General features: G+C 52.9%; 1 protein-coding gene across 14 annotated transcripts; it reads left to right on the top strand.

The window, feature by feature from the left end:
* The first annotated feature begins 1,943 nt into the window (after positions 1 to 1,943).
* Positions 1,944 to 26,392, top strand: FLCN (folliculin). 14 transcript variants are annotated; one of them, XM_030827802.1, is made up of 16 exons: positions 1,956 to 1,990; positions 2,455 to 2,725; positions 6,242 to 6,355; positions 7,260 to 7,349; positions 10,224 to 10,506; positions 10,989 to 11,261; positions 12,830 to 12,976; positions 14,993 to 15,214; positions 16,489 to 16,649; positions 17,536 to 17,627; positions 19,939 to 20,129; positions 21,980 to 22,093; positions 22,654 to 22,777; positions 23,839 to 23,970; positions 24,065 to 24,170; positions 25,304 to 25,505. In XM_030827802.1, exons 6-16 carry the CDS (start codon positions 11,013 to 11,015, stop codon positions 25,503 to 25,505), a joined length of 1,740 nt encoding a protein of 579 aa, XP_030683662.1. In that variant the 5' UTR covers positions 1,956 to 1,990; positions 2,455 to 2,725; positions 6,242 to 6,355; positions 7,260 to 7,349; positions 10,224 to 10,506; positions 10,989 to 11,012. The 14 variants fall into 14 exon arrangements, with proteins under 14 accessions (XP_030683666.1, XP_030683665.1, XP_030683662.1 ...); XM_030827799.1 differs by having other exon boundaries at positions 1,966 to 2,226; positions 25,304 to 26,392; XM_030827801.1 differs by having other exon boundaries at positions 1,966 to 2,226; positions 10,308 to 10,506.
* The last annotated feature ends 194 nt before the right edge of the window (positions 26,393 to 26,586 follow it).

Raw genomic sequence — 26,586 nt, forward strand, 5'->3', positions numbered from 1 at the left:
ATTAAAGTTACAAGGTGAAAAAAACCTTGTTCTTGACTTAAAAATCTCATTAACAAACATTAGTTTCAAGAACTTGAACCCGGGAGGTGGAGGTAGCAGTGAGCCGAGATCGCGCCACTGCACTCCAGCCTGGGAGACATAGCAAGACCCCGTCTCAAAAATAAAATAAAATAAAATAAAATCACCCTGTAACTTACTTCCTCCTTATAAATTAAGTTTGCGCTGTCCAACAGCAGGAGGAATTCGCTTGATAAGAATAATTATAGATAAGAATAATTATAGATAAGAATAAAGGCAATGCCTAACCTCGTAACGCCACTCCATATTCCTTTATCTTTACCAAGCCACTCTAAGACGGCAGAAAACACAAGCTGCACTTTCCTTCTTTTCTCGTTTTCAACAGACCATGGCTTTTTTTTTTAGACGGAGTCTCGATCTGTGCCAGGCTGCAGTGTAGTGGCACGATCTCAGCTCACTGCAACCTCTGCCTCCCGGGTTCAAGCAATTCTCCTGCCTCAGCCACCCCGAGTAGCTGGGACTACAGGCGTGTGCCACCACGCCCAGCTAATTTTTTTTTTGTATTCTTAGTAGAGACCGGGTTTCACCTGTTGGCCAGGATGGTCTCAACCTCTTTACCTCGTAATCCGCCCACCTCAGCCTCCCAAAGTGTTGGGATTACAGGCGTGAGCCACCGCGCCCGACCAGAACATGGAAATTTAAAGAGAAAAAAATAAGTGACCTCTGATTTCAAAAACACAACCACCCACTTTTCTATTCTATTCCTGGTGAGCACATTCTGGAGACTCTGCGGCAACCATAGCCTCGGCTGCGGCGGAAGGCTCCTGGGCGGCCACACCTCCGAGGGCAGCGCGCGCAGGCGGGTCAGGCTCTGATTCCCATCTCTCTCCGGTCTTCACTGGAAGGACCCACACTACATCACAAACTAATGGCTTTACAATTAACTTTTAAGTAGCTAAATTTAGTAATGGGCGCTCAAGTTTTAAAAAATATTATTCAGGCCGGGCGCAGTGGCTCACGCCTGTAATCTCAGCACTTTGGGAGGCCGAGGCGGGTGGATCACCTGAGGTCAGGAGTTCAAGACCAGCCTGGCCAACACGGTGAAACCCCGTCTCTGCAAAACTACAAAAAAATTAGCCAGGCGTGGTGGCGGACGCCTGTAATCCCAGCTACTCGGGAGGCTGAGGCAGGAAAATCGCTTGAACCCGGGAGGCTGAGGTTGCAGTAAGGCGAGGTCGCGCCACTGGACTCCAGCCTGGGCAACAAGAGCGAAAGCGAAACTCCGCCTCAAAAAAAAGAATATTATTCAATAACTGATTTTCAAATTTTTAAAAAAGACCCACTGAGGGAGGAAGACCGAATTCCACACATGCGCGCGCACACCGGTCCCAAGTTCCGCAACCAACCTCCCACGGGCGCCGCGCCTTCCCCGCGTCACGTGACGGCCGTCGCCTGCACCTTCCATACTCTCAATGTAGGGAGAGGACGGGTTCCATCAGCAATTTAATAAAAACCACTGGTGAAGAAAAAAAAAGCCTACCAACCTCTTATAACGTTTTTTCTTTATTTTTATCTTTTATGTGGACAGGAAGCTTAGGTTGGCTATATTTACCCTCAAATCTCTTTTTTAAATGGTTTTTAAGTTTCAGCATACTCCCGCGCTTAATGAAATGGTTTCCCCCAGCATCCCCAGCCGGTGCGGTCTGAACCATTCGGAACTTCCCGGAGGGGGGCACCGGAATAGGGGCGGCGGAAAACGGTAGTTGTCGGGCAGCGGCCTCTGCTTCCTCGTCAGACCTCGGAGTTGCAGAACTCGGACTGTGTTCCTAGGCTTGCGGGAGCTAGGGAGGCCCGGCTCTCTTCGCGGCGCAGCACGCGCTCTGATGGCTCCCGCACCCCCACCGCAGGGCTGGGTGGTGGTACGGCTCAGGGAGTCACGCGCCTGGGTCTCGGCGGGGCTGCGGGACCGCGAGTGAGTGTGGTCGCTCTTAGTTTTGCCAGCTCCCCTGAGAGCCCGAACCCGGGCTTGAGAGCCTCGCCACCCCGGGTGAAGTCCCTGCCGTGGGCTTGGGGGCTCTGGGTGTGATCCCACCGGTCCGGGTCCCGCAGTGACCACCTACCCAGCGCAGTCAGGGGCGGGGCTGGGACCCAGAGTGGTACCCCGGCTGCCGAGTCCAGGTGTCCCGCGGGCCTCGATTCGGGGAGCAGGTGGGCGGGGGTCTGAGGGGTTGGCGGAGGGGCATGTCCGAGTTTTCGTTGGTCCCAGGTGGACAAGTAATGGGGGAGGGTTTAGGGCCAGAATCCAGGGCGTCGCCGAGACCCTGAGATTTGAAGATAGGTTGGGGGCACGCCCATTAACCAAGTCTATGGGGATGAGGACTGTGATCTCATCTGATGTTGCCATGAAACGGGACTGTTTGCCTTCCCTTCTCCCAGGTTTTGTCTTCGCTCTGTTTGGAGGAGAGGGTGTGTGTCATCCTCTTCTCCCAGTTTGGCGTTCAGGAGGGTCCTCTGATGCGCTAATAGGGTAGCACCGTGCCCTCCAGGGAGGGTGGAACACCGCGCTTCTCTCCAGTTGAGAGTACGTACTGTCAGTCGCGTCCTTGTCACCTGGAAAGAATGGATTGGCTTGTGGATTGAAGTCCAAGGTGTGGTCACCAGCAGTCTTTTCAAATGGGGACACAGGGCAAGGAGGAGCTTGCTGGAAGTAGGTTCTGGCCCTCTAGCCTTTGGCCACAGCCAGTTTAGTGCCAGATTATCACCGTGGTCATCAAGTAATTGAGTAATAGTGGCAGGTGACACTGTTTGCCCTTCTACTGTACTATGTCAGGGAGCTCTGTGAATGGAAATCCAGGGAAACGGTGGAAATAGAACCACAGTGAGAGTGGGTCTGAGCTGGCAGTCATCCCCTGCAGAACTTTTCATCCTGGGCTTGTTGGGATCCCAGCTGCTAACTTAATGAGGCTCCCTAGTGGGAGACTAGTTATAGAAGCTGTGTGTCCACTGCTGGTTAAGATCCGTTGTAGTGCCTTGTTTATTTACAGAGTGCCCTTACTTAGTGGCCTCTTTAATTCTCCACAGTGCTATGAGAAGACCATAGGAAGCAGGGTTGAAATAGGGCCAGGGCCAGGGCGCACCATGGGTGGTGGTGAGGTCACTGTTCAGGTCTGGGACTCAGCTATTGTGGGAGGGGGACATGGACAGACACTCCGCCACATCAGGGAATTTGAATACTGTCTTTGGGTATGATGATGAAGAGACTGTCAGCCAGGGGATTTCGGCTTCCTCTGTGGGTTCTGGAAAGCTTGTTGGAAACAGACTCGTGAGACATACTCAAAACAGTTTGTTTTCTTCAGCAAACACCTGGTAGAGATTGGAATTGAACAGTGAGTGAAAAATGACCTCACGCAGCCCAGAATTCTGATTCCATGTGTGATGCGAATCCGGAGAGGCCTCTGTTTCTCAGCTTTTGGGTGGTATTCAGAGAGGTCTAGTAACATTTGGTGTCACCTGGCTGGTGAGGGCGGGCTCCGGTGACCGCAAAGCTAAGTGCTCTGTAGGGCACCTCCCTCTCTTTCAGGGGCTGCCTGAGCCTCTGGTGCACATGATCCATGGAGTCAGAGTCAGAGCTCTTGTCTGACAAGTGCTTTTGTTTTCTTTCTTTCTTTCTTTCTCTCTTTCTTTTTTTTTTTTTTTTGGAGACAGAATCTCATTCTGTCACCCAGGCCGGAGTGCAGTGGTGCGATCTCGGCTCACTGCCACCTCCGCTTCCAGGTTCAAACGATTCTCCTGTCTCAGCCTCCTGAGTAGTTGGCACTACAAGCACGTGCCACCAGTCCTGGCTAATTTTTGTATTTTGTATTTTTTGAAATGGAGTTTTATTCTTGTTGCCCAGGCTGGAGTGCAATGGTGCGATCTCAGCTCACTGCAACCTCCATCTCCCAGGTTCAAGCAATTCTCCTGCCTCAGACTCCCCAGTAGCTGGGATTACAGGCATGCACCACCACCATACCTGGCTAATTTTTTTTTTTTTTTTTTGAGATGGAGTCTCGCTCTGTGGCCCAGGCTGGAGTGCAGTGGCGTGATCAGCTCACTGCAAGCTATGCCTCCCGGGTTCACACCATTCTCCTGCCTCGGCCTCCCCAATAGCTGGGGCTACAGGTGCCCGCCACCACGGCCAGCTAATTTTTTGTATTTTTTAGTAGGGACAGGGTTTCACTGTGTTAGCCAGGATGGTCTCGATCTCCTGACCTCGTGATCTGCCCACCTCAGCCTCCCAAAGTGCTGGGATTACAGGTGTGAGCCACCGCACCCGACCTAATTTTTGTATTTTTAGTAGAGATATGGTTTCAATATTTTGGCCAGGCTAGTCTTGAACTCCTGACCTCGTGGTCTGCCTGCCTCGGCCTCCCAAAGTGCTGGGATTACAAGCATGAGCCACCGCACCTGGCAATTTTTCTATTTTTAGTAGAGACAGGGTTTCACCATGTTAGCCTGGCTGGTCACGAACTTCTGACCTCAGGTGATCTGCCCTCCTTGGCCTCCCAAAGTGCTGGGATTACAGGCTTAAGCCACTGCGCCCAGCAAGTGCTTTTCATTAAAAGGAAAAACGAATAAGAGTAGCCCATGTTTTGGCCAGACATGGTGGCTCACGCCTGTAATCCCAGCACTTTGGGAGGCTGAGGAGGCGGGAGAATCACCTGAGGTCAAGAGTTCAAGACCAGCCTGGCCAACATGGCGAAACCTCATCTCTACTAAAAATACAAAAATTGGCTGGGCCTGGTGGCGCAAGGCCATAATTCCAGCTACTCGGGAAGCTGAGGCAGGAGAATCGTTTGAACCTGGGAGGCAGAGGTGGCAGTGATCTGAGATTGCTGCACTGCACTCCAGCCTGGGCAACAGAATGAGACCCTGCCACAAAAAAAAAAAAAAAAAAGTGTAGCCCATGTTGGCGCTGGGTGCTGGGAAGTGGCTTGTCAACGTTGCCTCTGGTTTCCCTCTCCTGCTTGAGAAGGAAACTGCCAGGCCTATGGCCTAAAAGGTAAGTTAGTGTGATGTAGATGCTGCCAGAGCACCCCCTTATAACCAAGAGTAAGAAAGATGGGGACTTGGCTGGGCGTAGTGGCTCACGCTTGTAATCCTAGCACTTAGGGAGGTTGAGGTTGGTGGATCACCTGAGGTCGGGAGTTCGAGACCAGCCTGGCCAACATGGTGAAACTCTGTCTCTACTAAAATACAAAAATTAGCCAGGCGTGGTGGCAGGCACCTGTAATCCCAGCTACTTAGGGGGCTGAGGCAGGAGAATCACTTAAACCCGGGAGGCAGAGGTTGCAGTGAGCTGAGATCATGCCATTGCACTCCAGCCTGGGCGACAAGAGTGAAACTTGGTCTCAAAAAAAAAAACAAAAAAAAAACGGAAAGATAGGAACTTGCAGCCTTGACCTCCCAGGCTCAAGTGACCTCCCAACTTAGTCCCCCAAGTAGCTTGGACTAGAGGCATGCCCGGCTAATTTTTTTTTTTTTTTTTTTGAGACGGAATCTCACTGTGTCACCCAGGCTGGAGTGCAGTGGCGTGATCTCGGCTCACTGCAAGCTCCGCGTCTCAGGTTCACGCCATTCTCCTGCCTCAGCCTCCCGAGTAGCTGGGACTACAGGCACCTGTCACCATGCCTGGCTAATTTTTTTTGTATTTTTAGTAGAGACGGGGTTTCACCGTGTTAGCCAGGATGGTCTCGATCTCCTGACCTCGTGATCCGCCCACCTTGGCCTCCCAAAGTGCCGGGGTTACAGGCGTGAGCCACCGCGCCCAGCCTGGCTAATTGTTTAAAAAATTTTTTGTAAGACAGCGTCTCACTGTGTTACCCAGGCTGGTCTCAAACTCATGGGCTGAAGCAATCCTCCTGCCTTGGCCTCCTGAAATGTTGGGATTACAAGCATGAGCCACTGAGCTGGCCTCAAGACCCTATCTCTAAAAAAATAAATACAGAGATCCTTGATCAAATACTGGTTTAGAGTGCTTCAGAGGTGCAAGAGTTCAGCTAAAATGTCAGCTCCTGCTCAGAAGGTGAATGGCCTGCTAAGCCATTCAGAACCCTGGGGAGTGTCTACATCCTCATCGGACACGTCCTTATTTGAGACTGGCTGTAAGCTGCTCCCATTATTTTTCATGCTACAAAGGCCTCTAATCTTAGAAATAGCTCTAATTTTTTTTTCTCTTACCTAGAAAACGCCAGGTCTTCAAGGATGTCTGCCACCACCATGCCTGACCCATTTGGCAGCAGCCTCGTGTGTGGTGGTCTGGTGTGGATGGTAGAAGAGTGATTCTGCTGAGTGTCAGGTTAGTGTGGGTGCTCTGCAGATGGGCTGAGACTTGGCCCAGGCTTGCTGTCCTGTGCATGTCTTGCTAGAAGGAACCTTGTTTCTCTTCCCTGATGCCTCTCAGAGAAAGGCGTGGCCTTCCTTTTCGCGGTTTAATGCCTTTACTTTTCTTTTGGGTCCTGCTACCCCTTACTCCATCAGTGGTCGCCCCATCTCCTGTTGAGCAGCAGATTTTTAAGCCACTCACCATAGTGAACCCTGTGGGCCCTTTATTGAAACTGTCTGTTTGGTTCCTGTGCCACTAGACTCTGGCTCCAGCCTTCCCCACAGCTGTGGCTCCTGCACCTCTGCCTTCCCTAGATTCTGCCCCTTTCTTGGCAACAGCTGTCATCTTTCCAAGGGTGACTTCTCAGTCCTCTCATTTATCTAACATGTGAATGTGGTGCCTCCTGTGTGTCAGGAAGGCACTTTGGAGGCGCAGTTCTGCAATGAGGAGCGCTACAACTCAAACAGGGCAGGGGAGGGTGTCGGGGTGGAGGGGAGCTCTTCTGGTGGGCTAGCAAGGGGTCTCCTGAGCAGGGGACCTGCAAGTGGAGGCCGAGTGGTGAGGAGTGAGCCAGGTGAAGGTGTGTGGAGCATTCCTGACCTTTGTCCCCAGCCCTACCCTCTCCTGTCCTGCAGCCTGCATCTTTGCTGAGTCCTCAGGGCCTTCCAGCTAGAAGTTCTGCTGTCTATTAAATGCATATGTCTCCTCTCCCGCTGCTGGCCTGCCTCCCTCTCGGAGTGCACCTGCAGAGGACCAGCCCTCCATTCCCTGCCAGCCACACCCAGGGTCTCCCTCTCTGACTCCCATACCTGCCTCACTGCCAACCCAGCTAAGGTTCTCTTCAAATGTCTGTTTTCTGTGCTTCTGCCATTCCCAGTGTGACCACTCGTGCTCATCCGTATCTCAGGCAGGAGGACAGGTGCCGGAGCAGCTCGTGCAGCTAAGCAGCCAACTGCAGAAACGTCAGGTGGGTGGTGCATTCGCAGGCACGCTGGAGAAGCAGTTCCAGGCATGGGCCGCCGGAAGAGAGGCTGGCTGCAGCACACCCCACCACCATGCACATTCTGCTTTGCTTCTTCCTAGAGTTAGCAGCTTTGGCAGGCCATGCCTTGTTTGTGTTCACAGCCTGCCTGTCAGGAGCGAAGACAGAACGTCTGACTTTTGGATCCGTAACAGGGGTGGGGGCTCCCCAGAATAGAAGAGGCTTTGGGTCCTGGCCAGTGTCCACTACTCAGTCAAACATTCAGAAACTTACATGATTCTTCATCGTCCCATGCAAGTCTGACTTGGGCCCTTTATTGAAACTCTGTTTCCTCTCCCGCTGCCTGTCTGCCTCCCTCTCGGAGTGCACCTACTGAGCACCAGCCCTCCATTCCCTGCCAGCCACACCCAGAAAGCAATGGGGCTTTCTGGGAAGGCAGAAATATTCTGTGACCTGGGCTATTCAGAGGGGTGGCATGAGTTGTGTGTGCCTAGCAAACACTCAGGACATGGCCGGTGAGACAGAAGGGCTGAGCTTTTGTCCTAGCTAATATATTAATTAATTCATTATTTATTTATTTTGAGACGGAGTCTCTCTGTCACCCAGGCTGGAGTGCAGTTGCGCGGTCTTGGCTCATTGCAACCTTCGCCTCCTGGGTTCAAGCAGTTCTCCTGCCTCAGCCTCTTGAGTAGCTGGGACACACACAGGTGTGTGCCACCATGGCTGGCTAATTTTTTTGTACTTGTAGTAGAAATGGGGTTTTGCCATGTTGGCCAGGCTAGTCTTGAACTCCTGACCTCAAGTGATCTGCCCACCTCGGCCTCCCAAAGTGCTGGGATTACAGGCATGAACAACTGCAGTCAGCCTATTTATTTAATTTTTTTGAGACGAAGTCTCACTCACTCTGTCACCCAGGCTGGAGTGTAGTAGTATGATCTCAGCTCACTGCAACCTCCACCTCCCAGGTTCGAGCAATTCTCCTGCCTAGGCCTCCCGAGTAGTTGGGATTACAAGTGTACGCCACCACTCTAGGCTACTTTTTTTTTTTTTTTTTTTTTGAGACGGAGTCTCGCCCTGTCAAAGGCTGGAGTGCAGTGACCTAGTCTTGGCTCACTGCAACCTCTGCCTCCCAGGTTCAAGCAATTCTCCTCCCTCAGCCTCCCAAGTAGCTGGGTTTATAGGCGCCCGCCAACACGCCCAGCTAAGGTTTTTGTTTTATTTTGTTTTGTTTTTGTTGTTTCTGGTTTTTTTTGAGACTGAGTCTCACTTTGTTGCCCAGGCTCGAGTGCAGTGGTGCGATCTCGGCTCACTGCAACCTTGCCTCCTGGGTTCAAGTGATGCTCGTGCCTCAGCCTCCTGAGTAGCTGGGACTACCAGCGCACACCACCACGCCTGGTTAATCTTTGTATTCTTAGTAGAGACAGGGTTTCACTGCGTCGGCCAGGCTGGTCTCAAACTCCTGACCTCAAGTGATCCACCCGCCTCAGCCTCCCAAAGTGTTGGGATTAGAGGCATGAGCCACTGTGGCGGCCTCTCCTAGCTAATTTAAATTTTAAATTTAAGTTGTCACACATGGCTGTGGCCACAGTATGGACAATGTGGGTCTGGCTGCACGTGTCAGGCTGTGTCACGTGTCAGGCTGTTGGCTGTGGCTGTCCCCACTGTGCACCTTTGCTTTTGCGATCTCGTTTCCAGAACTTCTCTGCCTGTCAGAACCCCATGACACACCCCCATTTTAAAGCCTTCTCTGGCTTTCCTGCATTCACTAGGAAGGCATACTGCCTCATGCTGCCGCGTCCAGCCCTCTGCAGTGAGTATGTGGTGTCCCTCAGACTTTGTGCCTGCAGCTGCCCCTGGCCTTCATATGGTTCTGCCAGCATCCCAGCTGTACTGTGGCCAAGCTTGGGGCTTTCCTTGACTCCATGTTCCCCACCAGGTGTCCCATTGCTGGCTCTGCCACAGAAACTCTCCAAAGGGCTCTCTCTACCAAGTCCTGTGAGCTTTTTGTCCACCGGAAACTGTGTTAAGGTCACCTTTGACCTCATCATTGTTCAGCAGGTTACCACTCCCCCTTTTAAAAAGATTGTGGTGAAATAATACATGACCTAAAATGCACCATTTGAACCACTGTTCAGTGTGCAGTGCCCTGGCATGAAGTATGTTCACAGTGCTGTGTGGCCATCACCACCTTCCGTCTCCAGAACTGAGCCCCGCTCTTCCCTCCCAGCCCCCGGCAGCCGCCATTCTGCTCTCTGTCTTTATGGCTTTGAGGACTCTAGGTACCTCCTATTTAAGTGGAATCCTACAGTGTTTATCCGTTTGTGATAGTGTAGATCATTTGGCATAATGTCCTCCAGGTTCAGCCGTGCTGTAGCTTGTGGCAGGCTTTCCTTCCATTTTAAGGCCATGTGACATTCCAGTCCCGCCTTGCTAAAGCAGTTCACCTGGTCACTGGGGTGACCCTGGAGTTCCCCTCTGGCCTCACTGCCTGTGCTTGGTCACCTTGGCTAGCTGTCCTCCCTTCTCCACCTCTGAGCCTGCAAGGGCTGCACTCCACGGAGGTCCCATGCGCCAGCCCCGACCGCAGCACTTGCCTCTGCTGCTGTGTCCCGTCCCTGTGAAGGCTCAGCAGGCTCTCACTGGGCATCCTCCCCTGCTCACTCCTCCTCCGCACTCTGCACCCCACCCTTACTGTGCCTCTTCACCCTGCCTGGCCTGGGCCACTGTCCCTGCTCAGATCAGTCAGCAGGGTGCCTCAGCTTGTTCCCCACCTCCACCCTGGCCCCCTGCCATCTTTTCTGCACATGGGCATGAGTGAACCTTTTCAAGTGAAATTCACATTTTCTCATGTCTCATCAGAACCCCCAAAGCCTCCCCAGTCTCTGATAACACATCCAGGGTCTTTCGGTGGCCTGGAGGAGCTATAACATCTGCTTCCTACAGCCTCCACCCTGTCTGCTGCTGCTCTTCAGACACCAGACCCTACACACCCCTCGGACAGTATGGCACCCACCCTGCCCTTCAACTCTTGCTTGGCCCCGTAAGCCAGTCCTTCCAGGCTCCTGCCTCCTCTGGTCATTCCCTGCGCGGGCCTCTCGCAGGAAGCAATTTTCCTGTGTCTGCCCCCAACCCCCTGCAGGAGGTAAGCTGCATGAGGGCAGTATCATGTCGCCTAGCACCTTGCCCCACATGGAGCAGGTGCCAAGCAGATATGTATTGGGTGGAGGACCCTCTCCCTGTGGCCTTTTATCTATTTGTTCTCACGGGGTTTGCCATGTTTGGCTGCAGTTCACGTCACTCGAGGACATTCTTCTCCTGCGCCGTTGGCTTTGTGGCTGTGGCTCTGTCACAGCTCCACCTGTGCTATCATTGGTCCACATTGTCCCCTCCCCTGTTTGCTGTGACTTTCGTGAGAAGATCCTATCTCTGTTCCTCTCCTCTCTCCTGCGCCCAGTGCAGGACTGGGGCAAAGCAGTGCTGGCAGGGCACTGGGGAACTGGCGGGTGGCCTCTCCTGGGTAGGAAGTCCATGCCACCCAGGTGCTCCCTGTGCTCCAGAGGGGCTGGGGAGTTTTCATGGAGTGAATAGGCATTGGCAAGCTGACATGTCCCCTGTCCCACACAGGCCTCTTGCAGTCTCCAAGGCACCATGAATGCCATCGTGGCTCTCTGCCACTTCTGCGAGCTCCACGGCCCCCGCACTCTCTTCTGCACGGAGGTGCTGCACGCCCCACTTCCTCAAGGGGCTGGGAATGAGGACAGTCCTGGCCAGGGTGAGCAGGCGGAAGAAGAGGAAGGCGGCATTCAGATGAGCAGTCGGATGCGTGCGCACAGCCCCGCAGAGGGGGCCAGCGTCGAGTCCAGCAGCCCGGGGCCCAAAAAGTCGGACATGTGCGAGGCAAGTGTCTCTGGGGTCTTGGTTTTATCATCCCTGCAGTAGGTGTGGGATGGACAGGAGGACCTGAGAGCAGTGGATGGGGCCTCCCGGGGTGACACAGACTGCTTCTCAGGGGCCCTTCAGTTCTTTCTGCTCATCCTGACTGTAGCTTTTTTTTTTTTTTTTTTTTTTTTTTTTTTTTTTTCTGTGACAGAGTTTTGCTCTTATTGCCCAGGCTGGAGTGCCGTGGTGTGATCATGGCTCACTGCAACCTCCACCTCCCAGGTTCAAGCAATTCTCCTGCCTCAGCCTCCCGAGTAACAAATTACACGTGCCTGCCACCACGCCTGGCTAATTTTGTATTTTTAGTAGAGATGGGGTTTCACCATGTTGGGCAGGCTGGTCTTGAACTCATGACCTCAGGTGATCCACCTGCCTCGGCCTCCCAAAGTGCTGAGATTACAGGTGTGAGCTACCACGCCCAGCCTATGTTAGCTAACTTCTTTAACCCACTCTGCCTCCCTGCCGTGGCCTTCATGTTTGTATTCACACACTCCAGCCTGTCCTGGAGGCGGGTCCCCAAAGTCCCCTGCTCCCAGTGGAGGACCCCCAGTGTTCTCGGTGGGTCACTCCATCAGCTCTCGAACTCTCAGGAATTAGTGTGAGTTTTCCCCAGTGGGCCACTTGTTTGTGTGGAGGACCTGGGTCAGGGCCCAAAATCAGGGCTGGGTGTTGGACCTGCCACTGCAGTGCAAACAGGAACCCAAGCTTGTTCTTTTGGTTCTGCTGCAGAAACAGAGAACGTGTAAGAGCTGCATCCATTGCTGGAAATGCCTGTGAGGAATGGGGGATGGGGAGCACCACAGACCTGGGAAGGAGGGCACCACCAGGCTGCTGGGGCACCCTTCAGCTGGTTTTGGGGTTGCCCATGGAGGAATCCTGCGACACTGTGGGGAGAGGCTTGCTGACGCACTGCCGCACAGCCTTGGGGTAGGAGCAGCTCCAGGGCGCACAGCCTCAGCATCGGAGTGGCTGTGGCTGCAGCAGGGCAGTGGGGCAGCAGTGGTGAGCCGCCACACCAACATCCTGGAGCTTGGTGCTCGCCCTATTCTTTTCTGGGCCTCTCGCCTGTGGCTGAGGCCCCTTCCAGGTGTTAGTTCAGAACCAATGACAGAGGCTGGGGGCAGTGGGTAATGTTACCACCACAGAGCCCCTCACGCTCGGGCCAGCTACTTCTCACCTCAGCCTCAGTTTTGTCTTCTGTAGAATGGGGCTTCTCACTGACATTATCTCAGAGGGTGGCACTTGGGATTGAATGAGATGGAGCATGCGGGGCCCTTTTCATGTTGCCTGCTTCGTAAGCGCTCAGCAAATATCTGTTAGGAACAACCTCTGGCAATCTCTGTGATCTCTGTGTTCTGTTTTCCTCTTTAGGAAACATTTAAATCTTCAGATAAGTATAAATCTGGGAGCCAATTATTTTTATACAAAAATAGCTTGAGTTTTCCGAGCTCGGATTTGCGTAAACCTAAGAGAGTTTGTTGCCCTGCTTCCCAACTAACAGATTTACTTTTCCTTTTCATGGACAGGGCTGCCGGTCACTTGCTGCAGGGCACCCGGGGTATATCAGCCATGATAAAGAGACCTCCATTAAATACGTCAGCCACCAACACCCCAGCCACCCCCAGCTCTTCAGCATTGTCCGCCAGGCCTGTGTCCGGAGTCTGAGTTGTGAGGTGAGCCACGTGGCCACAGAGCCTGTCTCTGTGGGAGCCCACATGCTCCCAGGTGCTCTGGGTGGGCTCGGAGCCAGCATTGCACAGGGAGGCAGGCACTGGTCCTCTCTCAGGGCGGACCCGCAGATCAGCGCCGCACAGGGTACAGGATGCCTGCCTTGTCCAGAATTGCGGAAGGAGTCATGGTGAACTTGCTGAGCATTTTCTGATTGGGCGCTAGCTTTTGCACTTTAAGCACCAAACTTTTATTATTTGTCCTTTCTTTATTATTATTGTTTTCTTTTTTCCTTCTTTTGTGGCAGGGTCTCACTCTGTCGTCCAGACTGGAGTGCAGTGGCGCCGTCATGGTTCACTGCAACCTCAAACTCCTGGGCTCAAGCGATCCTCCCGCCTCAGCCTCCCAGCGTGCCACCACGCTCAACTGGGGTTTGTTTTTTGTTGTTGTTAAGACAGAGTCTCACTCTGTTGCCCAGGCAGGAGTGCAGTGGTGCAATCTCGGCTCACTGCAACCTCCACCCTGGGTTTAAGCGATTCTTCTGTCTCAGTTACCCTGAGTAGCTGGGACAGCAGGCATGTGCCACCATGCCCAGGTAATTTTTGTATTTTTAGTAGAGACGAGGTTTCACCATGTTGGCCAAGCTGGTCTCGAACTCCTGACCTTGTGATTTGCCCACCTTGGCCTCCCAAAGTGCTGGGATTACAGGTGGGAGCCACTGTGCCCCACCTTTTTAAAATTTTTTTGTGGAGATGAGGTCTCACTATGTTGCCCAGGTTGGTCTCGAACTCAAGCAATCCTCTGGCTCATCCTCCCAAAGCACTACGATTACAGGTGTGAGCCACCACGCCCAGCCCTGTATGTCCATTCTTGATGGATGTATTCCTAAGATCGGAAGCATTTCTAGGTTAGGTGGTTCATTGCATCAATTATCTCCATCCTCATTCCATGTCTCAGTGATGATTCCGTGCTGCTCTCAGCCTGCTGAGGTGTGGATGATTTCTTCCTAAACTACGTTGCTGCTGCTGTTGCTCTTGACTCTGAGCTCAGGTCTTTGTCTGCTACAAAGAATTTGTTGTTCAGTTACTAAACTTCCTTGTCATTGGTGTCCACCCAGTTTGACACACCGAGCTCCCTTGCTGTTCTCATTCAGTGCGGCTGTGTGCCTGCCCTCAACCATCCTCTCCTTTTAATTTCCTACTGCCGGTTTGCTAGCAGGCAGCTTGGCATGTCTGTTAGAATTGTGTGTTAAGGAAGAGTAAGTATGTCATGAGGAGGGACCGAAGTCCTGTTATAAGAATAAAGTATGTGGGGCTGGGTGCGGTGGCCCACTCCTGTAATCCCAGCACTTTGGGAGGCCGAGGCCGGCAGATCACCTGAGGTCAGGAGTTTGAGACCAGCCTGGCCAACATGGTGAAACCCCCCTCTCTAAAAAAAATACAAAAAAATTAGCCAGGCGTGGTGGCACACTATTATAATCCCAGCTACTCGGGAGGCTGAGGCAGGAGAATTGCTTGAACCCAGGAGACGGAGGTTGCAGTGGGCCAAGATCACACCACTGCATTCCAGCCTGGGCGACAAGAGCGAGACCCGTCTCAAAAAATAATAATAATAAATAAAAGAATAGAAAAAGAATAAAATGTGTGGATTTCAGTGCAGGGAGAGTGCAGTGGCTGCTCTGACCTGCTGGTTCTTCTGCATGCTCCAGGTGAGTAAGCTGGTACATTTGAGTCTGGGAGAAGTGTGACATACGCATGGGAGTTATTTATGGCTCAAGGTGGAAAAAAAGCAATGAACCTTGTTACCGGCCCTTACAGTCCACAATGACAAGTGTTGTTGGAAGCTTAGTCACAGGAGCAGAAGAGTACAGTCTTCAGCTCTGATGGCCCCCACCGTGCCACTCTCCTGTTATTAACACTGGCTGATTTGTGCCAGCTGACTCTGAAAAGTCTGAAGAAGAGGCTTTGATTTGGTGTCACTAAGCGAGGAAAGGGCTGTCTGAGTTGCTGGTGTCCCTCCAGGTCTGCCCTGGCCGCGAAGGCCCCATCTTCTTCGGAGATGAGCAGCACGGCTTTGTGTTCAGCCACACCTTCTTCATCAAGGACAGCCTGGCCAGGGGCTTCCAGCGCTGGTACAGCATCATCACCATCATGATGGACCGGATCTATCTCATCAACTCCTGGCCCTTCCTGCTGGGGAAGGTCCGGGGAATCATTGATGAGCTCCAGGGCAAGGCGCTCAAGGTGAATTCAGAGACAAGGTGCCGGGGTGGCAGGGGGCCCTGCACTGCAGGAGTCGCTCTGTGCTGAGGTTGAAGCCTGGAGCCCACGTGGCATCTTCCCCTCTGCTTGCAGCCAGTGCACTGTGTGAATTGTAGTCTCTTGGCTTCAGGGCTGGAGGTCGTGGTGAGGAGCCTCCCAGGCCATCCCGCCTGCTTTGCTGGTCTCTCTTGTCCCCGTTGTCCTGGTTCTCGCTCAGCTCTGGTTTCTTTGCTGCAGTCAGACCCCTGGTGTCTTTGTTTCCTCTGGCCTTCATCTCAGGGATGTCTGTTAATCCCATTGAGTTGCACCACTGAATGTAGGCCTCCAGCTGTGGAGATGCAGCTCAGGCCAGGCCAGGTCATGCTCTGGTAACAAACAGCCTCCGGATCTCAGCACCTTCAAGCCATAGGGCCTGTTTCTTGCTTATGCTGTGTGCATTGCAGGAGAGCGGGGCTCTGCTTGCTGTGGTCGTCCTGGCAGGCAGTGTGGCAGCCATATGAAAATGTTTCCCCTAGGCCGGGTGCGGTGGCTCACGCCTATAATCCCAGCACTTTCGGAGGCTGAGGTGGGCAGATCACCTGAGGTTGGGAGTTTGAGACCAGCTTGACCAACATGGAGAAACCCCGTCTCTTCTAAAAATACAAAATTAGCCAGGCATGGTGGTGCATGCCTGTAATCCCAGCTACTTGGGAAGCTGAGGCAGGAGAAACACTTGAACCCAGGAGGCAGAGGTTGTAGTGAGCCGAGATTGCACCATTGCACTCCAGCCTGGGCAACAGAATGAGACTCCATCTCAAAAAAAAAAAAAAAAAAAAAAGAAAAGAAAAAATGTTGCTCCTTCTGCCCTCCAGAAGCACGGATGGTGCTGAGGGCCTTGTTTGTCTCAGCTCGTTGGCCAGAGCCAGTCACGTGTGCCTTAGCCAAGTAGTGCACCCAGAAGGGGAGGTGGAGACAGGTGGGGAGCAGTGCAGATGGCCACTCACAAGAATCCCCCTGGGTGCCTTGTGTCGCTCATTAGGAAGGGGACAGGAGAAACTCAACCGATTCCTGTTCTCGGATGCTCCTGATGTAGCCGGGGCAGAGCCTATGCTGTTGGGAACGATTGGACTGGTGGCACTTTGTGTGCTCTGCATCGAGAGAGTACAGTGGGACTGATCCTCCAGGAGTCAGGTCCTGGAGTTGGCTGTGAACGAGTGGGGGTCCGGGCTGCTGGCAGCTTTGGCTTAAAGAGGCCATCCCTTCCCTTTGCATTTCAGGTGTTTGAGGCAGAGCAGTTTGGATGCCCACAGCGTGCTCAGAGGATGAACACAGCCTTCACTCCATTCCTACACCAGAGGAACGGCAACGCCGCCCGCTCGCTGACGTCGCTGACAAGTGATGACAACTTGTGGGCGTGCCTGCACACCTCCTTTGCCTGGTAACGGGCGTCTCTGCTTTTGGCATATCTGTTAGGATAGAGCAGTCATGATACATTGGTTGGCTTGTCCACAGATTTGGGAGAGCAGTCCTTAGCCGTGTTTGCTTGCTGCCTCTGTGAGGAGCACTGGCCTGTGGGCACTTGTCAGTGAGCACAGATCTGGGCTGGGAGTCCTTGTTCTCTAGGCCTCTTCCCCTGAGTGTGCGGAAAACATATTGACGTGGAACTCACTTCTTCCTGGGTTCAAGTGATTCTCCTGACTCAGCCTCCAAAGTAGCTGGGATTACAGGCCCCTGTCACCACACCCAGCTAGTTTTTTTATTTTTGGTAGAGATGGGGTTTCACCATGTTGGCCAGGCCGGTCTCAAACTCCTGACCTCACGTGATCCACCAGCCTCAGCCTCCCAGAGTGCTGGGATTACAGGCGTGAGCCACTGCACCCAGCCGTTTTTTTTTTTTTTTTTTTTTTTTTTTTAAAGCAAATCTGAGTCGTATCATTCCAGCCATAAATATTATCACAATACCGTGATCATGTCCAACAAAACGGATAGACTCCTGAGTGTTCTGCAGGCTGCAAGCCCTTATGCAGTTTACCCTTTTGTCTTACAAGTGACTGCACTGGCATCGGAGCAGCGCCCCAAGTCTCTCTGGTTTAGAACAGCTCCCCTTGCATCCCCTCCCTTCCAAGTTCCTCCCATCCGTCTATTGAAGGACCTTGGTCATTGGCTTGTGGAACTGCCTGCATGCGGGATCTGGCTGGTTGTGCCCTGCTGGTGTTCTTTTATACCCATGTTTTCTTTAAACTGGTAGGATCAGGGGCTGGGTGAGCGTCAGGTTTGCTTTTTCCTTTGGTGAGAAGGCTCATAGCTGGCACTGTGTTCTCCAGGCTTCTGAAGGCGTGTGGCAGCCGGCTGACCGAGAAGCTCCTGGAAGGTGCTCCGACCGAGGACACCTTGGTCCAGATGGAGAAGCTCGCTGGTGAGGCAGGGGTGCTGTTGCCGGGGCCTTGGCCCAGATGGCCATGGGGCGGTACCAGCTCTCTTCTCTCCTGGCAGGAAGAGCTGAGGGAGGGAAACACGGCTCTGAATCAGCCCAGGATGAGCGTTCGGGAAGCTTACCCTCCGATCTCAGTGTGATTGTTGTGATTTCCTGTCGCATTTGCCTTGACCGCCATGTGAAAGAATCTGTTCCCCAGCTAGGTGGGGAAAATTCACAGGTGGGCTGTCCGTAGAGAGAACTGGCTGATGAAAGGTTTCTTGTCCCGATTTTGTGATAGCCAAGTGCTTGGCCTGGTCGACAGTCTTTGCTCCTTTACAAATAAAGTGTTGTTTCAGTTCGTCCCAAGTTTTCCATCAAGGGCAGTGGTTCCCTGACCTCCCAGATGCCTGGGCTTCCCCAGGTTCCTGATCTGGGGCTTGAGGCCCTGTGTCTGGGGATCCTGGCACTGTGTGCACCAGCCCGGAAGCACTGGGCCAGTCTTGGCCAAACTTTCCATCAGGGATGATTTGATCTTGGTGCTACAGGTCTGTGGTTACGACCATTGTTCCACACCACATGTCACTAATAATGCTTCCCATGCTTCTGCTTGCAAATGACCAGCCTTCCAAACAGCCAGAGCTATTTCGAAGTGTTTCTGCCGGCAGGTGCAGGCGTGCCCTAAATACGCTTTGCCAATGGAGTCTTAGCAAGAGCAGAACCTGGTCAGGAAAGACAAAGCCTGGGAATCCACCCCCATGCCCTGCGGGTTGGCTGGCCCTGGAGCCATTTATTATAGTGCTAATCATGTTTCTAGGCAGGTGCAGATGGCAAGGGCAGTGTCTTGGTGAGCTTAAAGAGCCAGGTCTGTCGAAGCCTTTGTGAGAGCTGGAAACACAGGTGTGCTGGGCATGTGCAGTGTGAGGTTTCGGGCTCAGGGCTTGCCCTTTGGCATCAGACAGACCTGGCTTCGCATCCTAGCTTTGCTTCTCACGTGCACCCTTCCCTTTGGGTCTCGTGATGTGAAATGGAGATGTTATTTGTGAGGGCTCCATGAAGTTTCATTGAAACGACAAATACTCATTTCTTCATCTGTGAAACGGAGATAATAGTGCTGACCTCAGAACAGCTGAGAGGACTAAATGAAATGATGTTGGATGCAGCCATAAAGAAGAACGAAGTCAGGCACTGGTGCACGCCTGGAATCCCAGTGCTTGGGAGACCAAGACAGGCGGATTGCTTGAGCTCAGGAGTCTGAGACCAGCCTGAGCAACATAGGGAGGTCCAGTCTCTACAAAAAATATGAAAAGTAGCTGGGCGTGGTGGTGCATGCCTGTAGTCCCAGCTACTTGGAAGGCTTCGTTGGGAGGATCACTTGAGCCCAGAAGATTGAGGCTGCAGTGAGCCGTGATCGTGCCACTGCATTCCAGCCTGGGCAACAGAGCGAGACCCTGTCTCAAATAAAAAAGATGGGAATAGTAGACACTGGGGGCTCCAGAAGGAGGGAGGGAGGGAGGGAGGGAGGGGAGCAAGGGCTGAAATACTTTCTATTGGATACTATCTGGGCATATTACTTCCTGTGGTTCACTGTCTGGGTGACAGGATTCATAGAAACCCAAACTTTAGCACCACGCAGCATACCCTTGTAACAAAGCTGCACACGTACGCCCTCAATCTGAAATAAAAGTGGACTGGGAGGCCGAGGTGGCTGGATCATAAGGTCAGGAGTTTGAGACCAGCCTGGCTGATATGGTGAAACCCCGTCTCTACTAAAAATACCAAAAAAGTTAGCCAGACATGGTGGCAGGTGCCTGTAGTCCCAGCTACTCAGGAGGCTGGGGCAGAAGAATCGCTTGAACCCAGGAGGCGGAGGTTGCAGTGAGCCGAGATTGCGCCACTGCACTCCAGCCTGGGCGACAGAGCGAGACTCCGTCTCAAAAAAAAAAAAAAAAAAAAAAGTGGAAAAAAAAGAAACAATGTGTAGATCCTCTAGAACTGTGGCCGACTGGGTGTGTTCCGTAGACACACTGTTGGCATTTTTCTTACTGGTTTGAGTTTTCTCACCAGCAAAGAACAGCTGACGGTCTTTCCATAAGTGCTTCTAAGAGAGATGTGTGGTACCCTGGGCTAAGTAGACAGCAACTGAGCCCTCCCTCCCACCCCAGGGCTCCCAGGGCAACAGGGAGCAGGGAGCATAGGACCTGCCCGCAGCCAGGAATCTACACTGACTGGCTCAGCCCATGAAGTACCTTGGGCTGAAGTCACGGGACAAGACTGTTTGTATCTGTAACTGTCCTTGTCATTTGTCTTGCAGATTTAGAAGAGGAATCAGAAAGCTGGGACAACTCTGAGGCCGAAGAGGAGGAGAAAGCCCCTGTGTTGCCAGAGGGTACAGAAGGGCGGGAGCTGACCCAGGGCCCGGCAGAGTCCTCCTCTCTTTCAGGCTGTGGGAGCTGGCAGCCCCGGAAGCTGCCAGTCTTCAAGTCCCTCCGGCACATGAGGCAGGTAGGCGGCAGGGGCAAAGCACGTCAGGAGCTCAGGAGGAGAGCCCAGCTGTCCCCACCCACACACCTTGCCTCTGGACCCTCCATCTTCAAAACCCTGCAGGAAGTGACTGACAACCTCCTTGGTGGGTGGCTGAGGGCACAGGGCGTCGGGGGTATTAGCCATAGGATCAGTGCTCCCCTTTCAGTGATGACCTAAGTATCTTCAAAGAAAAGACCAGATAGTTGGCATCCCATGGTCGTCTAATCCTCTAAGAAGCTCCCAAAGGCATTGAACAGCGCCGTAATTGGTTTGGATGCAGCCTGGACCCTGCCCATTGAAAGTGATGGTCTGGCCAGGCATGGTGGCTCTCACCTGTAATCTCAGCACTTTGGGAGGCCGAGGAGGGGGCAGATCACAAGGTCAGGAGTTCGAGACCAGCCTGGCCAACATGGTGAAACCCTGTCTCTATTAAAAATACAAAAATTAGCTGGGCATGGTGGCATGTGCCTGTAGTCCCAGCTACTGGGAGGCTGAGGCAGGAGAATCGCTTGAACCTGGGAGGTGGAGGTTAACAGTGAGCCGAGATGGCGCCACTGCACTCCAGCCTGGTGACAGAGCGAGACTCCATCTCAGAAAAAAAAAAAAAAGAAAGTGATTCTCATTCTTACAAAAAATTAGGAACAACTTGCATATCAAACCATACTAGTAAACAGTAGCCAAACCGTGGAATACGGTTAATTAGAAGAAATAAAGCAGGCAGTGTGTGTTCAGGGTGATGTACGTACATGTGTGCCTGCCAGACATGACAAAATCTAACAGTATTGCCTCCAGTTATATCGAGTCCGATGCCGGGAGAGAGGGGTGTGGGTTGCTGGATTATAAGGGCAGGAAGGAAGGGCAGGCTGCCTTCTTATAAGATTCTTGTGTATGTATTTTTCCAATGAGCACTGATTCCTCAGAAGAGAGTTACTTGTTTTGGAAAATGGAGTGAGACTGATTTCATGGCAGATGTCCTTGGGGCTTCTGGATGTAAACACCCATTCCATCAAAATCCTGCATTTGGCTGAAACCTTCCTTGTCCATTGCTTATGTCGATGAAGGTTGGAAGGGGTCTGGAATTCCTCTGGAGGTGGGACTGCTTTGAGGCTGTTGGGGTTTGGTGAAACGTTGTATTGTGGCCTCTCTCTTATGTTGTGTTTCAAAGCTGGGTTTGGCTTCTTTGAAGCCATGAGGCAGCAGGCTGGACTCTACTAAGGTGTCAGTGTCACAGAAGTTAATAACAGGAGGGGTGTGGGGAGAGGCTGTTCTAGGTTAAAGAATAAGGACATGACAACTAAAAGCAATGATGGGTCCTGTAGTATCTCCTGGATCCAAAGAACAGCAGCCATCAAGCAGGCAGGAGCCCTGGGCTTGTGCACGTGGCTGGATATCAGATGCGTCCGTCCGGGCACTCCTGGCTGCAGTCATGGTCTCAGCTGTGGAGATGCCCTTGTTTTCCTGGGTGCTGCCATGTCGAGGGCCCTACAGCTTGCTTTTAAATGGTTCAGCAGAAAGTGTCTGTAGAGAAAAGGTGAATATTGCACAAAGTTAACATCCTTTTGCTTCAAATTTTTAAAAACAAAACTGGGAGAAAGATCTTGGAGCAAGAGCTTTGAAATCTAGCATTTATGTGCAAAGCTGCAACTTCTCTCTCTGCACCTTTAACCCTGGGCCGGGCACCCGCCTCCCTGAGAAGATAAGTGACTTTCTCCTGAGCCCTGTCTTTGCTCTACAAAGTTTTATGAACACACGAATAAATAACTTCATGGGAAGGGAGAGAAAAACCATTTCTGCTAGTCACATCGAAAGCACTGCACTCTCTTGTTTAGGTCCTGGGTGCCCCTTCTTTCCGCATGCTGGCCTGGCACGTTCTCATGGGGAACCAGGTGATCTGGAAAAGCGGAGACGTGGACCTCGTCCAGTCAGCTTTTGAAGTGCTTCGGGTGAGATCATCTTTTCCTTAGGTGTGCGGCGCAGGGCAGTATTGGCCTGGTGCCTGGCGTCGGGTGGGGATGCCAAGGTGCACCGACTGCCCAGCACAGAACTGCTGTGCACCACACTGTCGCCACCTGGGGCGCAGTAGGCATGGAGACCCGGGTCTGGTCTGGTGATGTTTAAATCATCAGAAGGATGCGTGTGCCTGCTGACTGCCTAGGCCTGAGAGGGAACAAAAATGCATATGACACAGTCTTGGTAAAAGCTTCTTTGTGGGATGCGCTGAGACAAACATCTGTGCAGGCAAACATTAATATAAGAGTTAACACCACAGCGCGAGGGGTGGTACAAGCTGGTGTGTGACTGGCGGTCCAGACAAGAGTTAGGGACCTGGTGGTGGAGGACCCCCCCCCCTCCACTGTGGGCTGAGAGTCTGGGGACTCCTCTGGCAGGAGGGAGGGCTTGAACCGGGCTGCAGGAGGCGTGTGGGGTTTGGGTAGTGGAGCATGGACGGCCAGGGCTGAGGGCTTCCTCGCGTCCTTGGTCTGAGTCCTGCTGTCCTCCTCAGACCATGCTGCCTGTGGGCTGCGTCCGCATCATCCCATACAGCAGCCAGTACGAGGAGGCCTATCGGTGCAACTTCCTGGGGCTCAGCCCGCACGTGCAGATCCCCCCCCACGTGCTCTCCTCAGGTGCGTGCCCCCGCGGGCTGTGGGGCCATGCCCTGCGCTGAGGGTCCCCACGCCTCAGGCCCAGAGTGGAACCAGATCTCTGTCATGGGTTGTGGAGAGGAGGCCTCACTGCAGGGCCAGCTTGCCCCATGGCTCTGGGCCTCCGTGTTCTATCTTCACACAGGCAGCGGTGGGTGAGTGGACCTGATGGGAAGGGTGGCTGGCAGGGACTGTCGTCAGTGGGCTGCAGGTCACCATCCTGGGGTGGGAGGATGTGTCCCTGGCCAGAGGATCCTGGTCGTCCTGGTGAGTGGGTGCCCATGAGACGGAGGCCTGCTGAATGCTGGGTGTGAGCCGCCTGCTTCTGTGGGCCCTGCCATCCTCTCCTCACTCTTCTACTGTTCCCCTGTCCTGCCTTCTGCTCTCCTCCAGCCTTTTTCTTCACCTCATGTGCCCGAGGTCTTCCCGGCCTTCACTGGTGTGGTCAGGGCTCAGCAAACCCCCGGTCTTTTGGTTTGGGGATGTCCAGGGGTCAGCCCCCCAGGCTCATCAGTGACTTCCCCCAGCACAGCTGTGAGCAGCAGCTGCTGACTCGTGGTCTGAGTGGAGCTGCCCTGAGCCCCCAGTCGGCACCCAGGCTGGGTCCTGACTCCCTGCGAGGCAGTGCCTTTTTTCCGGGTAGCATTGGAAACACACGTTCTGGTTTCAAACAGACTTCAAATTCTTACCACTACGAGCAGGTTATTTAACATCTCCAGGCGTTTCCCCATCTGTAGAATAGGGTCAGGGTGAGACCACCCTCATAGGGCTGCTTAGCCAGAGGTAAATTGATGTATATAAAGTACTTTGTGATTATTGTAATATAATAAATTATTAGTTTAACTGAGGCAAAAGTTAACCCTTAACTATTCACAAATAACCTGAAAGGTTTTAAATACCAAAGCATTGATCTGGGCTAGCCTTTTCACCGGCAGCCTTCCCCACTGACCTGGGATGAGCAGAGTGGGGCCCACGGTGGGTGAGCGCAGGGAAGGTGAGGAGCGTGGGGGAGGTGAGGAGCCATGGACCTTGTGTTGTTACAGAGTTTGCTGTCATCGTGGAGGTCCACGCAGCCGCACGTTCCATCCTCCACCCTGTGGGGTGTGAGGATGACCAGTCTCTCAGCAAGTACGAGTTTGTGGTGACCAGCGGGAGCCCTGTAGCCGCAGACCGAGGTGGGTGCCCCCAGATGGAGTGTCCTTTTTGTGAGAAGATGCTCCCGCCCCGTGCTAACGCCTGCTCTTGCTCTGCCCCTGCCCTTCTCCCCAGTGGGCCCCACCATCCTGAATAAGATTGAAGCGGCTCTGACCAACCAGAACCTGTCTGTGGATGTGGTGGACCAGTGCCTCGTCTGCCTCAAGGAGGAGTGGATGAAGTAAGCAACAGCGTGGGCGAGGCCCCTTTGCTTGCGACCCTGGAGAAAACCTGGAGCTGTTTCCAAAAGAGGAGCTGGGCCGTGGCCACTGAGGGAGGAGCCGAGAGAAGAGGTTGGGGCGGGGTTCCAACTCCAGGTCCGCCACTGCAAAGCTCAGGTGGCCTCGGGAAGTGGTCATCATCTCTGCCCCCAGCTCCTGCATGGGGAGGTGGGGGTGGCGTCTGCCTTGGAGAGTGGTTGAAGCTTGGGCAAGGGCTCCAAGCTCACAGGAGGGTTCATAATGGAAGCCCTGTCATCTGCTGTGCAATTAACTTCAAAACCTGAAAGCCCAGTAACCCATGCCCCCGCCACTGTTTTTTTTTTTTTTTTTTTTTTTTTTTTTTGAGTCAGAGTTTCACTCTTGTTGCCCAGGCTGGAGTGCAATGGCATGATCTTGGCTCACCACAACCTCCGCCTCCCGTGTTCAAGCAATTTTTCTGCCTCAGCCTCTAGAGTAGCTGGGATTACAGGCACCCACCACCATGCCTGGCTAATTTTTGTATTTTTAGTAGAGACAGGGTTTCAGCATGTTGGCCAGGCTGGTCTTGAACTCCTGACTTTGTGATCTGCCCACCTTGGCCTCCCATAGTGCTGAGATTACAGGCATGAGTCACTGCACCCGGCCCCCTGGGTTTTTGTTGTTTTTTTTTTGTAAGCGAATTTACTTCATTTCCACCTGCCTCGATTCTTGGTAATTTTTTTGGTCAAATTTATTAATTAAACATTGTCCTGATTTAAAATCATGCAGTGAAGCTTAGGAGCAACCAGTGTCTTCCATGAGTTTAAGGAAGGTTTTTCTTTCTTTCTTCTTGGCGTCTTGACAACAGCTTGAGGGAGGGTGTGGGAAGCGCACAGGCCCCATACCCATACCCAACAGAGGGCCGAGCCCAGCCCTGACAGCTTCCCTTCCTTGCTGGGACACAGCTCCTTTCAGCAGTTCAGGGGCCGAGCCTGCTGCCCTGAGGGTGTGGATTCCAGCTCTGCCTGCACAGCTCCTGCTGGTGCCAAAGCCGTGTTACCCCTGGTTGGCCCCGTGACCAGGGCTTGAGGGATTGTGCTGTGGTGTCTGAGTGTTTTGTTTTGGTTTTCTTCAGCAAAGTGAAGGTGCTTTTTAAGTTCACCAAGGTGGACAGTCGACCCAAAGAGGACACACAGAAGCTGCTGAGCATCCTGGGTGCGTCTGAGGAGGACAATGTCAAGCTGCTGAAGTTCTGGATGACTGGCCTGAGCAAGACCTACAAGTCACACCTCATGTCCACGGTCCGCAGCCCCACAGCCTCGGAGTCTCGGAACTGACCCGTCACACACACCTGCCCAAAGACGGGGATGGCTGTCCACAGGCTCCTCCAGCCCCGTGAGAGGGACTGTCCCTTGAGTTTCTCAACTGCTGGAAGGAGCTGTGTCCCAGCAAGGAAGGGAAACCGTCGGGGCTGGGCCCGGCCCTGTCAGGCTTGGGGCCTGTGTGCTTCCCACACTCTCCCTCAAGCCGTTGGAATCGCTGAAGATGGCAATGAAAGGCGGAGGGATGGTGGGCTCTCTCTGTGTTCAAACCCCTTGGAGAGACACCTAGGAGGACAGCTTGCCTCTCAGGCCCCTTGTGGACTTAGACTCAAAACCCACAGGAGAAACCGGTCCAACTCGGTATGCAGTCGCGATAACATGTCCGCTCCCGAGGTTAACATTCAAGCGTTTCTATTTTGAAATTCAGCAAGAGTTTCTGGGCCTTGTGTTTGAGGGTATCTTCTGCTGCAGTTGTGAATATTCAGTATATTGCCAGCTCTTGGTCATTGAGTGATTGAGTTAGGGCTCCGCAAGAGACTTTGGGGAGTGAAGTGGATCTGTTCCTCATCTTCCAGTCCTCTGAAATGTGTGTTCTGAAGCCATGGGGCTCATCTTCTGGGGTGTTCCCCTGTAGGTGCTGATGAAGGTAACCTAGGGCTTAACAATGGAGCCCCTGATCATTTTTGCACAAGATAGGTTGCTGAGGGGTCAGCAAGCATCTGACTTGCTTTTATTCTGTATTGCTTTTGTCTTTATTGCCACTTTCAACATTTACATTTGGTTACAGTTAACTATTTTCAGAGTGTGGTGATTAAAGAGAAATTCATCATCCCACTGTACTTTTTTTTTTTTTTGAGAGGGAGTTTCACTCTTGTTGCCCAGGCTGGAGTGCAATGGCATGATCTTGGCTCATTGCAACCTCCGCCTCCTGGGTTCAAGCGATTCTCCTGCCTTAGCCTCTAGAGTAGCTGGGATTACAGGTACCCACCAACACGCCCAGCTAATTTTTTTTTTTTTTTTTGAGATGGAGTCTCACTCTGTCGCCCAGGCTGGAGTGCAGTGGCGCGATCTCGGCTCACTGCAAGCTCCGCCTCCC

This window comes from Nomascus leucogenys, chromosome 14, assembly GCF_006542625.1.
Source record: "Nomascus leucogenys isolate Asia chromosome 14, Asia_NLE_v1, whole genome shotgun sequence".
Classification (NCBI taxonomy): Eukaryota; Metazoa; Chordata; class Mammalia; order Primates; family Hylobatidae; genus Nomascus; species Nomascus leucogenys.

What these genes read in the sequence shown, in the direction of transcription:
- FLCN (XM_030827806.1), top strand. Translation starts at nt 11,013, where the DNA reads ATGAATGCCATCGTGGCTCTCTGCCACTTCTGCGAGCTCCACGGCCCC. An exon ending in AAAAGTCGGACATGTGCGAG is followed by an intron (nt 11,262 to 12,829) that starts GCAAGTGTCTCT and finishes TTTCATGGACAG; the next exon opens with GGCTGCCGGTCACTTGCTGC. An exon ending in TCCGGAGTCTGAGTTGTGAG is followed by an intron (nt 12,977 to 14,992) that starts GTGAGCCACGTG and finishes GTGTCCCTCCAG; the next exon opens with GTCTGCCCTGGCCGCGAAGG.